At 58.2% G+C, this 14,944-nt stretch overlaps 1 protein-coding gene across 1 annotated transcript in view; it reads left to right on the top strand.

Moving 5' to 3' along the window:
- Positions 1-2,550: 2,550 nt before the first annotated feature.
- Positions 2,551-14,944, top strand: part of LOXL3 (lysyl oxidase like 3) — a gene marked incomplete in the record, with an annotated part of 29,583 nt that continues 17,189 nt past the window's right edge. Inside the window, 2 exon segments of the mRNA XM_034772055.1 lie at positions 2,551-2,686; positions 13,812-14,137. Coding sequence (XP_034627946.1) covers positions 13,825-14,137 — 313 coding nt within the window.

The raw sequence follows: 14,944 nt of genomic DNA, 5'->3' as shown, positions 1-14,944 counted from the left end.
GCTTCATACAGAGCAGTTCCTGAGCATCGGACTTGTGACTCCGTCACAGAGGGAATGAACAGAACAGGGCAATTACTGAGTGATCCATCATCTGTCATCCATTGATTGGCTCATTTCACCTCCATAGCAGTTATTGGGGCATTTGGTGCACTGGATGAGGAACACCATGTTGTGATAGGCATGTGTAGGACGCATGGATCTTGAAAGGTGTGTTGGGGGTGGATTGATCGTCATAGCAGGGGAGATGGCTGCTGGTTTTGCATCTGTTGTTCTGGCAGGTTCTGGTGCTGCTTTGAGTGGGTGTATCCTGGTCCATGGGGAGCTTGCTTCTGATGATGAGCTTGGTGAGTCTGAGGGGTTGTTTGATGGCCAGAAGAGGGGGTTCAGGAAAGATTTCTTGCAGGATGGGGTCCCCGTTGGGTATGGGTTCTAACTGTGCTACTCCTGTTTGAGATTGGTCCTGGGTCCCAGGATCAGATCAGCTCTTCTAGCCACAGCATCACTCTGGGAGCTCATGTTCACCTGTAAAAAGCAACAGAGGGTCCTGTGGCACCTTTGAGACTAACAGAAGTACTGGGAGCATAAGCTTTCGTGGGTAAGAACCTCACTTCTTCAGATGCCATGTTCACCTGGTTATCCACTGTGATCCCCAAGTCCTTTTCAGTCACTGCTTCCCAGGATAGTGTCCCCCATCCTGTCCCTCAGTCCTGATCTGCAGCCCCCTGCTCTCCAAGCCCTGGGATCCCTGCCCCAGCTCTGCCGGTGCCCCCAATCCTGACCCACCACAGACCCTGCTATCCCAGCCCGGGGCTCTCCCTCCCCTCGAGTTTTAGTAATGAATCACAGGGCTTGACAACTGGCCAACATGTGCTAGGAGCGGGCCCTGGCACCCTGGGAACATGGCCTTGTCTCTCTTGGTTGCTTCTGTGATTGACCCTGTTGCAGTGAATGACAGTGAGTTTCATTGTTACGTACATAGCGCCACAGAGCAGGGGTTTTCAGAACGAAGAAAGAGAGACTCTCTCACCCAGACAAACTGGTACAGCCGTTGGAAAACCCCCAGGGGGAGAAGCATTTAAACTAGGGTGAGGGCACTGGGAGCCCTGTTGTTACCTGCCCCACACTCTAGGGCACCCCACCTTTACCCTTCCATGGGTTAATGGAGGCATCCCCATCCTTTCCTAGTTCCTAGGCTCAGAGCATAATCTTCTGCAGGGCCTTTTACCCGTGCAAGAGCCTTACGCAGTAATATCCTTAACTTTTAGTTATTAACCATTACCTAAACAGAATATGTACGCTAAGCGGACAATGCGCACCACTCCCAATAAGGCAGATAAACTTTTCCTGATGGCCAGTGAGGATCAGGTCATCTGGGGCTCCAGCTTCTGCACAATATAGTTGGCAAGAAGGATGTTGAGGTCTGGCAGGTCTGTTCTTGGGGCTGTGTCCTGGAGTTGGTTCCCAAAGAACTTCCTTTTGGACCCCAGTTTATATAGTGAAACTTGAGTCCTGCTTAGCTGTACCGTAACCAGTCATTGTAAACTAAAGTCGTACAAAACTATTTTTCACCCATCCTAGCCCATTACAAAACACTTCTTTGCCCAATCACACCCACCACCTTAGTTGATTTAAATCTTGCAAAGTTAATTATGCATCCGAGGAAGTGGGCTGTAGTCCACGAAAGCTTATGCTCTAATAAATTTGTTAGTCTCTAAAGTGCCACAAGTACTCCTGTTCTTCTTTTTGTGGATACAGACTAACACGGCTGCTACTCTGAAAAAAGTTAATTATGTAACCGAGAGACCATACAAACAACCCCCAGAGAAGTGAGGACCATAAAGGCAAAACAATGGATTTCACAATCACAGCTGTTGATAAATGGTTCCTTGCCAGACAAAATGCATCAAACGTTTCCCCTAAACGTCTGAGGATCTGTTTCTTTAGCTGGTGATGGTGGGCGCTAAGAAGGTGATGGTGGGCGCTATCAGGACAGGAACGTCTCAAGAGATTATTACATGGAATGTGAGGATGTGATTTTCTGTTTCTTAGCTCATATGGGTGCTGCCCTGCTGTGGCTGCTGTAGAAAAAGACCTCAGCCCTTACACTGTGGCGTCTTGGGACCAGCTCTCAGTAGCAACCCCTCAGCTGGGGCCCGGGGGACACTTCTGTGACCCCTGCCTGGCATGGTGGGGAGCCTGACCCCTCCCTCCTCATGTGGAGGGGCCCTGGTTACCAGATGCTCCTGGGGTGAGGGGGCCCCGGCAGGATGGGGGCGCTTGGACCCGACAGCGATGAGGGCCAGTCAGACCCAAACCCCAGCGGAAGCAGAAGTGCAGAGTCCCCAGGCCCATCACAGGGGAATTCTATATGCAGGACTTGGGGGCTGCCCCCCAACACGCCCGGCCCCTGCCCGGGGTGAGGTCGGTGGGGCTGAAGTCCCCCAGCACACCCGGGGTCCGACCTGCGCCCTCCCGGTGGCGATGGGGGTTGAGGCCGGATCCCGCAGCGCCCAGAGGCGGGCCGGTCCCTCCCGGGGGCCCCGCGCGGGCGGGCGGCCGCTCTCCGCAGGGCTCGGGGGCGGGGAGAGGGGCCGAGCTGGCCCCACCCAGCAGCGAGCGCAGGCCCCGCGAAGCAACCCCGCAGCCCTTCGCCCGCAGCCGCCCGGCCGGGACAGGGGCGCGCCAGGTAACAGCCGCCGGGGGAGCGGAGCGGGCCAGGCCGGGTCGCTGCTCGGGGCCGGGCTCCGCTTAGCCAGGCGCTGCCGTCCCCCTGCGGGTGCCCATCGCCGCGGTGTCGGACCCCACCGCCCCGGCCGGCCGAGCTCACGGCGGGGGGATGTTGAGGGGGCTGCGGATTGTGTTTGTGCCGGGATGGGAGTTGTGTACGGGTTGAGGGCTGTGTGTGGCAGACTTGTGCATTGTGTAGTTGGGGGAGTGCTGTGTAGTGGGGACGTGTGTATAGTGTGTGCGGACAGAGTTGTGTGTTGCGGGGGAGTTGTGCGGCTGGGAGAGGGTCTGTGGGGTGGGGGTGAGGGCTGGGGGTTGTGCGCTGGGGAGGGGTGTATAATGCCGGGGGTTGTGCAGTTCAGGTCACTTATGGTGTGTATGGGAGGAGGGGTGTGTACAGTGTGTTGTGGTTGTGTTGCTGGGGGTACTGTAGGCTCTGCTGGGCCTGCACAGGGTTCTTGCAGCACAAGGGCTGGTTTATTGAGTGTGGTGTAGATGGGGGCTGTTGTGCAGTGTAGGGGTTGTGCAGGCTGTTGTGCAGTGTAGGNGGTGTAGATGGGGGCTGTTGTGCAGTGTAGGGGTTGTGCAGGCTGTTGTGCAGTGTAGGGGTTGTGTAGCTGTCCTGCCTTGGTTGGCTGCCTAGGGCTCCTGGCAGCCAGCAGCTTGTTTGCTGAGCTGTAATTTATAAACCTCCGAAGGGGACTCAGACTTTCCACCGACTCTGGAATTTGCTGCAGCTCCTGGAGGAGCCTGTGTGATGAGGGCGGGAGGGAAGGGTGGACCCAGGACAGGGTGGGGGGCTCCTTTTATCCTCCAGGGGAGAGTCAGCCCCTAGTCCTGACTCTGGGTGGGTTCAGACCTCTTCTGCAGCAGCATTTGGTAAGGCGAGCGGTGGCTAGCGGGGCAGGGTCCGTGCCCCCAGGTAAGCCAAATGGAGCAGCCTGTGCCCGGTAGCACTTGGCAGTGCTGTGCCCGGTGGCCGTCTGGGGCTGCTGGCAGCAACTCGCTGTGGAGTTTGCAGACGGCTGCAGCCGTCCAAGTATCTGCACATTCCGTCTAGGTCACTTCCTGCAAACAAGCTGCCTGTTGCAGTTCTCAGAGCCCCAAGCGGACCCCAAAGAACCCGCCCCAGCCGGCCAAGGGCTGTGCTGGCATCCCCCACGCCTGCCGTGCCCTGGGCCTCCCTCCTCCCTGGCTCTGGTACCCACGGGGCACTGGGGCCTGCAGGGGGCAGAGGTACGCTGGCTGCACTGAGCGCCCCAACCTTTAGGGGGCAGCAACAGCTTCGGGGAAAGGAGCAGAAATCGGCAGCTTGCATGGCTGGTGGCCTCCCGTCCCCTGGGTGCCTCGTCCAGAGGGGGGCCCAGCTCCGCCTGCTGGGCTCTGCGCCTCCAGATGAAGGGCAGAGCTCACAGCGCAGGCCGGGGCTGTGCTCCAGCCCCTCGTGTTATACTCTGCTGAGCCAGGGGCCAGAGGGAGAGAGAATTTGTGCTGGGGAGGAGGTTACAGTACCAAGCAAGGTGGAATGGTCTAGTGGTGAGAGCAGCGGGGCTGGGAGCCAGGACTCCTGGGTTCTCTCCCCGGCTCTGAAAGGGGAGTGGGGTCTAGGGGTGAGAGCAGCGGGGCTGGGAGCCAGGACTCCTGGGTTCTCTCCCCGGCTCTGAAAGGGGAGTGTGGTCTAGTGGTGAGAGCAGCAGGGCTAGGAGCCAGGACTCCTGGGTTCTCTCCCTGGCTCTGGGAGGGGAGTGGGGGCTAGTGGTGAGAGCAGCGGGGCTGGGAGCCAGGATTCCTGGATTCTATCCCCGGCTCTGAAAGGGGAGTGGGGGCTAGTGGTGAGAGCAGCGGGGCTGGGAGTCAGGACTCCTGGGTTCTATCCTCACGGCTGGGTGAGTCCCTCCTGTCGCTGCCTCTGTGGAGCAGGTGGCATCTCGCATTCCCCTGTCCTCAGAAAGCTCGTTTGAGCTCTGGAAATGGAAGGGTGCATAGAGGAGCCAGGTGTATCTTAGAGGGTAATCCAGACTGTTGGCTCTGGGGCTCCCGTGTTTATGGGAGCAGTCCCCACTGATGGGAAGGGGCAGGCTGTGCCCTGGCCCCAACTTGGCTGCTGTGTGTAACACTGGCCTCTCAGCCCTGCCTGCCTCCCTGCAGCATCACCAGCTGCTAATGAAACACCTCCAGCCCTTGGTGGGGCCATGACTGCCCCCCATTCCCAAATGGAGCCAAAACTGCCCCTGACCCCTGCCTCCCAGTGGGGCTGAAGCTGCCCCAGCATTGCCCACTGCACAACCCACCCTGACCTGCCTTGGAGCGTCCATCCGCCCATCCATCCACGCTGGTGGGCCACAGTCTCCTCTGCCCTCCCACTGTCTGCCATGCTCTTTCCGTGGGACTGAGCTCCATAGGGCCGCATGGTTGTTACCTGGTCACACCTGCTGCAGCTGTGACAGCGCAGGGAAGCGGCTCGCCTCGGAATGGGTCACAGGCTGGATTGCTCTTGCCTGGGGCTGCAGCCGGCGCCTAGATGGGAATTCTTGCCCTGATCAGCCGGGTGGCTCAGTGCACCCGTAGAGGGAGATGCGCCGGGAGTGCTGTTGTGAGCGGGGCTGGAAAAGGGGCTGTACCCCAGACTCAGCCAGCATGCGGGAGCGAGGGGCTCTTGCAAGGGAGCTCAGGCACAGAGCTGAGCTTTGGAGCATAGTGGTCTCCTCTCCTGTGGCAGTGAGTTCCAGAGGTCGGGGCAGACTCTCAGGACAGTTCTGTCTCCTGTTCTCATGAGCCCCCAGCTGTCCCCCATGGGGCAACCAGTTCGTTGTCCTGGTGATGTGGCTGTCATCGTGGCCACAGGCTTCTCTTGGGCACCCAGATACCTTGGGGGTTTGGCAGCAGGCCAGAGCCGGGCTCTGTGTGCAGTGGGGAGCTCAGGCAGAGAGCAGGGCCCTGGGGGACGTGCTCCTGGAGCCCTGTGTGCTTGTGTTTCACCAGGTGGAGCTTTCTCGGGCCACGGGGCCTTGTGCTTAGCTAAGAGATTGCGGAGCCTGGGGTCAGCCGTGCAGGGGGCCCCTGGGGCCAGGCTCTGCCCCACAGGACGGGCCCAGTTCTACAGCAGCTAGAGGAGGAAGCATATGCTGCTTTGGCTGTTTAGGTGCCAGTAGCCGTGAGATGCCCAGAGAGCCCAGGGCAGCTTTGTTTCCACAATCTGGAGGGGACTGAATTAATCTTTAACCGGCGGTATTGCTGCAGCGGGTTTCGCGGGGGGGGGGGGGGGGGGGGGGGGGGGCGCGCATGTCCCTGCATGCTCCCTTCGGATGAGGCAGCTCACAGACAGGGTGAGGATCAGAAGTGAGGTGGTTTTACTGTGAGCACCAGGCTAGACCCTGGCAGACAGACATCCCTGTGATAATGCCAGGGCAGCGGCTTGTGTCCTGCCCCGTTCCAGGGCTGTGGGCTTGGCCCTGTCCCCAACACAAGCTTGGGAGCCCCCAGAAATACCCTGTTTCCACAGGATTGCCTTGGCCGCACTTCCTCCCCTGCACTGCCTCTGTTCGCCATGGGCGCAGGGGCTGGTGCCAGGCCCCACCCCTCGTGTGCACATGGACTCGTGTCTGTAGTGGGCAGAACTGTGCCCCTGGCTCTGACTGGCACTGGGATTACCAAACTCCCTGCCCCAGAGGCCCCGCTGCAACACTGACCTCTGCTCAGCTCCCCAGAGAGGAGGGACGTGGAGGGTGAGATAGCACGGGCGCCCCCCAGCCCTGGTGTTACTCGGAGAGCGCAGACGTGGCTGTCAGTCACTCTTCACGCCAGGCCCCCCAGTCGGCAGGAGAGACCGGAACTGTTTGAGCACCTGACCCGGCTGTGGCCCCCCTGCAGAGGCTGGGCTGGCTGGGGCCGCAAGCCCGTTGTGGACACGTGGAATGAAGGAGGGTAGCTGCGGCGAACCGTAGGCAGGGCTTCAGTGCAGGTAGGACTCTGCTGGGGCCTTTACGTGGCCCCCGGGCAGTGGCAGCCTGGCCACTGGAGAGGGACTGACAGAGCTTCTAAGGATTCTCCAGCTTCCTTGCCCAAGCTGTGTCTGGCCCTGGGGCCCCGGAGTTTGTCTTTGCCCTCTGTAGGGCCGCAGCCCTTCCTGGTGCCACCTGGGAATGTCACCACCATTGGTGCCCCCAATGCACCTGGCTCCATCCCTGCCCCACGCTCTGTATTAGCAGGGAGTGTGTCCTGGCAGCCAGGTCACCTGCCAGCCCCACGAGCTACATCGCTCGCAGCACCAGTGCTGCCAGTCAGTCAGTCAGTGGGGACGTTCCTGCTCTCTGCTGCGCCATTTCAGGAGGGAGCAGTTGGACTCTGGGATGTGAACTTGCAAACAAGGCCAGTTCACCCCTTAGCCTGCCCTTGGACTGAGCTGCTTCAGTGTCTTGCTGCAGAGCTGGTTTGCCAGACCTCACGTTGTTCCTGTAGCTCTTCTCTCATCCCTTGCCTAGTGGTCCACATCCCTTCTGGAGCATGGGCCCTGGAACTGGAGGCCGTGTCCTGTGATGGTCTCGCTAATGCTGTATACAAAGGTAACACCACCTCCCTGCTCCTCACTCTGCATTGCAGGATCATGTCCTTTCTCTTACCAGAGTGTCCCACAGGGAGCTGGCGTTCAGTTGGTTTGCACCGTGACCTGCAAGACTTTGCCAGTGCCGCTGCACTGGATGTGGCCTTGCTGTATGCATGACCTACATCCTTTGATGACCTTGCACTTGGCTGTATTGAAGTGCATGCTGTTCCCATGAGCCCACTGTACCAGCCACCCCAGTCGGCTCTGTAGAACTGACCCCTCCCTATCATCATTTCCCACACCTCTGAAAATGTGACCAGCACTGACTTAGCACCAGGCCGGCTCATGGCTCCCTGTTGACGAGCGTGTCTGGGTAGCAGGCTGAGCGCTAACTGGCCCTGTCTGCCAACCCAGCCGTGAGGAGCTGGGCTGCCAAGCAGGGGGTTGGTGCCCACATCCCAGCTCAGGCTCCGGCTCTGCCTTGGCACAGCAACACCTGTACGAGACGGGCCCCTGTGCCAGAAGCACACACTGACCACAGCCAGGGGGATGGGGCCAGGAATCAAGGGCCACAGGCTTGGTGCGGGGGAAAGAGGGCCACTTGGGGACCACCGTGGGGTGGGTGTCCCAGCAGGAGGGGATGGGACGAGGGAGGCAAGAGGAGGCAGGGTTTGGCCATGGCCTGGATGAGCGGGTGAGGGAGAGGAAGGGCAGAGCGCCGGGGGTGCTGTCAGCAGAGATGGCAGAGCAGAGCAGGCCGTGTCCACGCTGAGCTCTGCAGAGCTTGGCCCCCGTTGCCCAGGGACACTCCCCAGTGCTTGTGCTGGTGGAAGACTCCCTGAGCCCCCAGGCAAGGGGACAACCGTGGGGAGGGTCTGAGCAGGGGTCAGCATAGAGGTGGGCAGGTGTGGGGGGGTTGCTGAGTCCCCAATCTTGCCCCGCACCTCCGGATTCTGCAAGGCCTCTCATTCCCCTAGCTGGCAGCGTTAACCCCTTCCGGGCCCCGTTCCCCTGCGAGGAGGTGGCCTTGGGCCCTGCATGCAGCCTGCCCATTCACTGGCGCTGTCAGTAAATTCCTGAGGTTTCCTGAGCAGTTCCAGGGAGCTGGGCTCTCTCTTAACTCCCTCCCTGCTGTTTGCTTAAGGCCTGTCAGTCCTTCCGAGCCCTTTCCCCGAAGTCTCTGAGGCCCATTCATGCTGGGGAGGCAGGCACGTCTGGCTTGGCGCAGGGTGGATTGAATGTCCTGCTCTGGGCGGGGACCCCGCGCACACAACCCCAGTCAGAGGAAACGTTGTCTCTGGCAGGAGTGGGCGACCTGGGTTCCCGAGCCGCAGGAGCAGCCAGGCAGGATCACACTAGGTTCCTGTGCGACAGCTCCCGACACCAGCAGCTGCATCCCCCAAGGCTGCCCCAGGTGGGAGGCTCCAGCCGACTGGGCTGGCCAGCTGGCGCCATGGAGGGTTACGGCCTGGCTGAATTTTTGGTGCTCTCCAGTGTAATTCTGCGTGGCTCCATTGTCCCTGCAAATGTCTGAGCCTGAAGAGATCTTGGCCTCAGTGATACTTTGTGGCAGTGAGTTCCACAGGCTGATTACGTGTCGGGTGAAATATGTTTTCTTTGCATTGTAAATGTGCTGCCTGCCAGTGTCCGGGGCTGTCCCCTCATGAGGGGACCAGCCCAGCGCCCCGCCCACCTCTCCGCCTCACCACTCTGTCCTGCCCCTCTCGGAAACACCCTCTTCTCCCCCGGCCTTGACAGAACTCGGCTGAGTGCGAGGAGGAGCCTTCTACAGCCGGGGGGCCCGGAGAAGAGGCAGGAAACGCAGAGCCCAGGTGCTGCTTCCCATTGCCCATTCCCTTCTCAGGTTATCTAACCCTCTGGTGCCAGAGTGCTGGCGCCCCTTCCTGGCATCCCCCATCCTCTCAGCCCTGCAGAATCCAGCCCCTGCCCACTGCTCAGGTCTTGCCTCTTCTCTTTCCTTGTGCCCTCCCTACCCAAGCAGAGCTCTCCGGGCGGCTGGGTTGTTTGGGCTGCACATGTCATGTGATGGGGGCTGCCTGTCCTGCTGTGCCACACTGGAGCGGGGGGCTCCCCGCCCAATATCCTGGAGCCTGCGGGAAGGGGCACTGGGCTGGGACCCGGGAGCCCCTGTGTGGCTGCTCTCCGTGTTTCTGAGGAGTGCCTTGCACTGAGCGAGGCCTCAGGCCCTGCGCAAGGGCAGTCGTGGCTCAGCCCGTCTTACTGATGAGGCACCGAGAGGCTGCACAACGCCACTTCTGGCAGAGCTGGAGCCAGGGGGCAGCTCTCAGCGGCTTGGCCACACTGCTTGGCCGCTGCTGCTCTAACCACGGGGCAATGCTACCCTCCCTGAGCCAGGATTAGAACTCGGGAGTCCTGATCTCTAACAGAGGTGTGTGACTGACTGGCAAAGTATGTCATGTCCCCCTCTGTGGCTGCTCCCCTAGGGATCAATAGTTATAATGGGATAACCTAATTTTGGCAATTAATTGGTCTTTGACTATGAGCGGTAAATATGCCCAATGGCCTGTGATGGGATGTTAGATGCGGTGGGATCTGAGTTACTACAGAGAATTCTTTCCTGGGTGCTGGCTGGTGAGTCTTGCCCACATGCTCAGGGTTTAGCTGATCGCCATATTTGGGGTCGGGAAGGAATTTTCCTCCAGGGCAGATTGGCAGAGGTCCTGGGGGTTTTTCACCTTCTTCTGCAGCGTGGGGCACGGGTCACTTGCTGGAGGATTCTCTGCACCTTGAAGTCTTTAAACCATAATTTGAGGACTTCAATAACTCAGACATAGGTTTGATACAGGAGTGGGTGGGTGAGATTCTGTGGCCTGCGTTGTGCAGGAGGTCCGACTAGATGATCATAATGGTCCCTTCTGACCTTAAAGTCTATGATTCTATGAGTCTATGATTCCTCCAGATCATGTGACAGAGGCCTGTCCTGGGGTGCTGATATGGTGACCAGACAGCACGTGTGAAAAATCGGGATGGGGGTGGGGGGTAATAGGCGCCTATATAAGAAAAAGACCCAAAAATCGGGACTGTCCCTATAAAATCAGGACATCTGATCACCCTAGGTGCTGAGGGTTTCAGGAGCAAATCTTGCAGGCCATCAATGGGTGGGTGCAGGGCGAGGGTATTGTAAAAACTAGAATTTGTGTGTCCGGTTTCTCCTTGCTGGTTTGCTGAATTCACCCAGAGAGTAAACGCCCTTCGGACGGGGTGAGGGTTACACCAGAGAGAGAAAACACCCCTTGGATGGTTTTATATTTTCTTCCAAATCATGGATAAAGATATCGAAAAGCATCAGGTCAAGAACAGATCCCTGTTAAGACCCCTGCAGAAACACCCCCATTCGATGACTATTCTCCATTCACAGTTACATTTTAGCTCTAACAGGTAACCAATTTTAATCCATTTACTATGGGCTACAGTGATTTTGTGTAGTGCTGATCTTTTTATCAGAATGTCACAGGAGATAAAGTCAAACGTCTTCCAGAAGTCTATCTCTTATGACAACACATTTCTTTTATCAGTCCAACATGGGATCTCATTAAAAACAATATCAAGTTTGTTTGACGAGACCCATTTTCCATAACCCTGGTGACTGGCATCACTTGTGCTGCCATCTTCTAATTCTTGACTCGTTGCCTCCCATATCAGCCTGTCCATGATTTTATTCTGGACCAATATCAGGCCATCTGGCCTGTAGTAACCCAGGTCATCCCATGTGCCCCTTTTACTGGTGCACCATGAGCTCCGTCCCACGGAATTTCCCCTTGTTCCCGGCCACGTTGAAAAACATGTAATGATTCAGAAAGCTTTTCATACACTGCGGGTGCAAGTTATCAGCTCCTGGGCCAACACTTTTCATACACTGCGGGTGCAAGTTATCCAGTTCTGCCAATGCAAAGCTGTTTATTTGTAGCAGCTGCTGTTTAACACCCTCCCTGGTTACCGATGGACTCGAGCATTTCATTATCCCTGCAAGATATGGAAACCTCACTCTGCTTCTTTCCAAACACAGAACTGAAACATCTGCTGTCTCTGCATCATGCTGCACTGTTTGTGTTCCTGTCTCTTTTCAGACCTCGGCCCTTGCGAGTGGGGGGAGGGGAGGGGACAGTTTGCTGTGAACAGGGGAGCTAGGGGAGCTACTGAGACTCAGCTGGGGTGGGGAAGAGGGAGATAGTTCCAGGCTGGGGGGTCCCAGTGGTTCCTATCTGCTCCCTGGCCCGATCCTGGGTGCTGCAGTGGCTGCTTCAGCAGCCCCTCTGTGAGTTTACACGGTGTTAAAACCACCCCCCCACACACACACACCAATATTTCCATTGTGGGTGAGCTAGTCCCTCTGCTCCCCCGTTTCTGCAACCCCTTTGGCTGAGGTGGCTGGGGTCTCATGCTGGAAGGTTTGAATGTTTGGATCCAACATGCCCCAGTCTCTCTGCCTTCCCCTCTCGAAAAGGTCAATAAAACCCAAGTGACCTCTGCTGAGAAAGAGCGAGAAAGGCCAATAAAACCCAGCTGCCCCGCTGCTCTGTGTCCCCTCCCCCCGTGGGCAGTTCAGACTGTGAACTGGGACTGTGCTGCCAAGGTCCCAGCTGCTGGGAAGATGCCGATCACAAAGCCCAGAGCAGACGGAGTCCATTAATGGCTTTGGAGATCTGGACCAAAGGGGCCGGCTGGGGAGGAGCACGGGCCCGATGTGTACACAGCAGTCTAGCCTGTGATGCAGGGAATGTCAGTGCTCCGGGTAGGAGGGGGGCAGTGCCGGGGTCTTCGTCCAGCAGGAAGGGCTGGCGTGTCCTGGCAAGCTGCAGGTGAATTATGGCGTTTTTAGTCCTGATCCTGCGGGGTCAGCGAGACGCAGTGATGATCTGACATTGGTGTAGGGGCAGATGCCTTCCATGGGGGCAGACAGCGACCCGGCCAGCTCTGCAAAGCATTTCCCTGCTGCCTGCCCACAAACAATCTCCCAGCTGGCTTTGGTTCTGTTCTTGCAAACTCAACCTGGCCATTGAGGTTTTGGGAACCAGCCATCCCCGTCTGATCAGAGTCTGCCACTCCGTGTGCCCTGTGCCCCTCGTGCCTGCACTGCTCAAAAACAACTGCCCTGTGCCGGGGCTCTGCGTCCCCCTATTCTCTCTCCCTCCCATGCCAGGGGCTCTCTGCCGCCCCTAAGTTTCCTCCTTTGTATTCCATTTCTCTCTAACACGGTAAACTCCATCGGGTGGTGGGCAGAGCTGACGGGGTGGTGGTTATGCTGGAAGGTGTCGATGGTGACATCAACTGGTTCCTTGATCTGCAGACATGCCGGGGCTCTGTATGCCCCCATTTCCACCTTCCGGTTTTCCTGCTTGCCATCAAAATCAATAGGATTCTGCCATTGATCAGATGCTGCCTTCTGAAGCATATTACTTTGTAATATCCAAATGATGAAATGCCATCAAGTTGAATGTAAGGATAAACATTTTAAAATCAGCAGGCCTGGATAACTTGCACCCAAGAGTCCTAAAAGAATTGGCTGAGGTGATCTCTGACCAAGTGGTGTTTATTTGTAATAAATTATGGAATACTGGGGAAAGACCAGGTGTCAGGAAAAGTGCTAATGTTGTGCAAATATTCAGTAAGGGCAGACAGGATGACCCAGTAACTATAGGCTGGTTAGCCTGATATCAGTCCTGGGGAAAAATAATGGAAAAGCAGATACAGGATTCAGTTAGCTAATGATGAATTGAAGAATATGAATATAATTAATGCCACTCAGCCTAGTTCTGTGGGTACGTAGCTTTCGTCAAACAAACCTGATTTCATACAGGGGTCATAGTGGATAAGCAAAGCCATATGAGCTCCCGGTGCAATGCTGTGGGCAAAAGGGCTAATGCGATGCCTGGATGTCGTGAGTGGGAGCGCCAAGGACATTTTCCCTCTGTATATGGCAGTGGTGAGGCAGGTACTTGGAATATAGCACTCATTCTGGTGCCCACCTTTTAAAAAGGATGGTGAAAAACTGGAGAGGGTGCAGAGAAGAGCCAGACGTGCAGATGTGCCCTAAGGCCGGCTGGGGCTGGCTCTTCCCTGGGCCGTGCAGCGCCGTACGTGCAGACATGCCCCAAGGCTGTATGGGGCCAGCCCTTCCCTGGGCCGTGCAGCGCTGTACGTGCAGACGTGCCCGAAGGCCAGACGGGGCTGGCCCTTCCCCGAGCCATGCAGCACCGTACATGCAGACGTGCCCCAAGGCTGTATGGGGCCAGCCCTTCCCCGAGCCATGCAGCAGCGTATGTGCAGACGTGCCCGAAGGCCAGACGGGGCTGGCCCTTCCCCGAGCCATGCAGCAGCGTATGTGCAGACGTGCCCGAAGGCCAGACGGGGCCGGCCCTTCCCCGAGCCTTGCAGCACCGTACATGCAGACGTGCCCCAAGGCCATGCTCTAAGGCCCTAAGTCTCTGCTGTTCCATGGGGCCGTGCCCCTGCCCACAAGTGTGAGGGCCCATCTGACCCCATCCCCCTTTTTTTCCAGACCCATCTCAGCCATGAGGAGCAGCAGTGCCCGGGCATGGCAGGAACTGTTGGCCCTGCTCTGCAGCGTCTGGCTCTGGGTGGGCGCTGCCCAGCGCACCGGGCCTACGCCCACGGCGCAGAGCCAGGGCTCCAAGCTGAAGTTCCGCCTGGCCGGGTACCCCCGCAAGCACAACGAGGGGCGCATCGAGGTCTTCTACAACGAGGAGTGGGGCACCATCTGCGACGACGACTTCACGCTGGCCAACGCCCATGTGTTGTGCCGCCACCTCGGCTTCGTGGCCGCCACCGGCTGGGCCCACAGTGCCAAATATGGCAAAGGCGTTGGTGAGGGTCGTGGCTGGCAGGGCCAGAATCTATGTGTGTGGGGGGGTGCGCATGGTGGAGCTGTGTGTGGGCAGGGGGACTGTGTGTGTCACTGGGCTTATGGGGGAGTGCGCGTGCAGTGGGGCTGGGGTGTGTGTGCATGTCATGGGGTTGTGGGCTGTATGTGCTCAGTGGGGCTGTGTGTGTGCACATGCACAGGGGGGCTGTGCATGTGTGTGTGTATGTGTGTGCAGTGGGGCTGGGGCTGTGTGTGTGTGCACGCAGTGTGGCTGGGGGCTGTGTGTGTGCAGTGTGGCTGGATGCGCATGCAGTGAGGCTGTGTGTGCATGTGCAGTGGGGCTGGGTGTGTGCACGTTGTGCAGTGGCGCTGTGCATGTGCGTGCAGTGGGGCTGTGTGCTATGTGCAGTGCAGCTGGGTGCACATGCAGTGAGGCTGGGGACTGTGTGTGCAGTGGGGCTAGGTGTATGTGAGGAGTGGGTCAGGGTGTGTGTGTGCACACAGTGGGGCTGTGTGTGCGCAGTGGGTCAGGGTGTGTGCGCAGTGGGTCAGGGTGTGCGCACAGTTGGCTGGGGGCTGTGTGTGTGCAGTGGGGCTAGGTGTGTGTGCGCAGTGGGGCTGGGTGTGTGCAGTGGGGCTGGGGACTGTATGTGTGCAGTGGGTCAGGGTGTGTTTGTAGTGGGGCTGGGGGCTGTGCAGTGGGGCTGGGGACTGTATGTGTGCAGTGGGTCAGGGTGTATGCGCAGTGGTTCAGGGTGTGTGTGCATTGGGGCTGGGGGCTGGGTGTGCGCAGTGGGTCAGGGTGTGTG

The sequence above is a fragment of the Trachemys scripta genome, chromosome 5 (genome assembly GCF_013100865.1).
Source record: "Trachemys scripta elegans isolate TJP31775 chromosome 5, CAS_Tse_1.0, whole genome shotgun sequence".
NCBI lineage: Eukaryota > Metazoa > Chordata > Testudines > Emydidae > Trachemys > Trachemys scripta.
The sequence above is the reverse complement of the archived record's forward strand: the minus strand, read 5'-3'. Positions and strand labels throughout refer to the sequence as shown.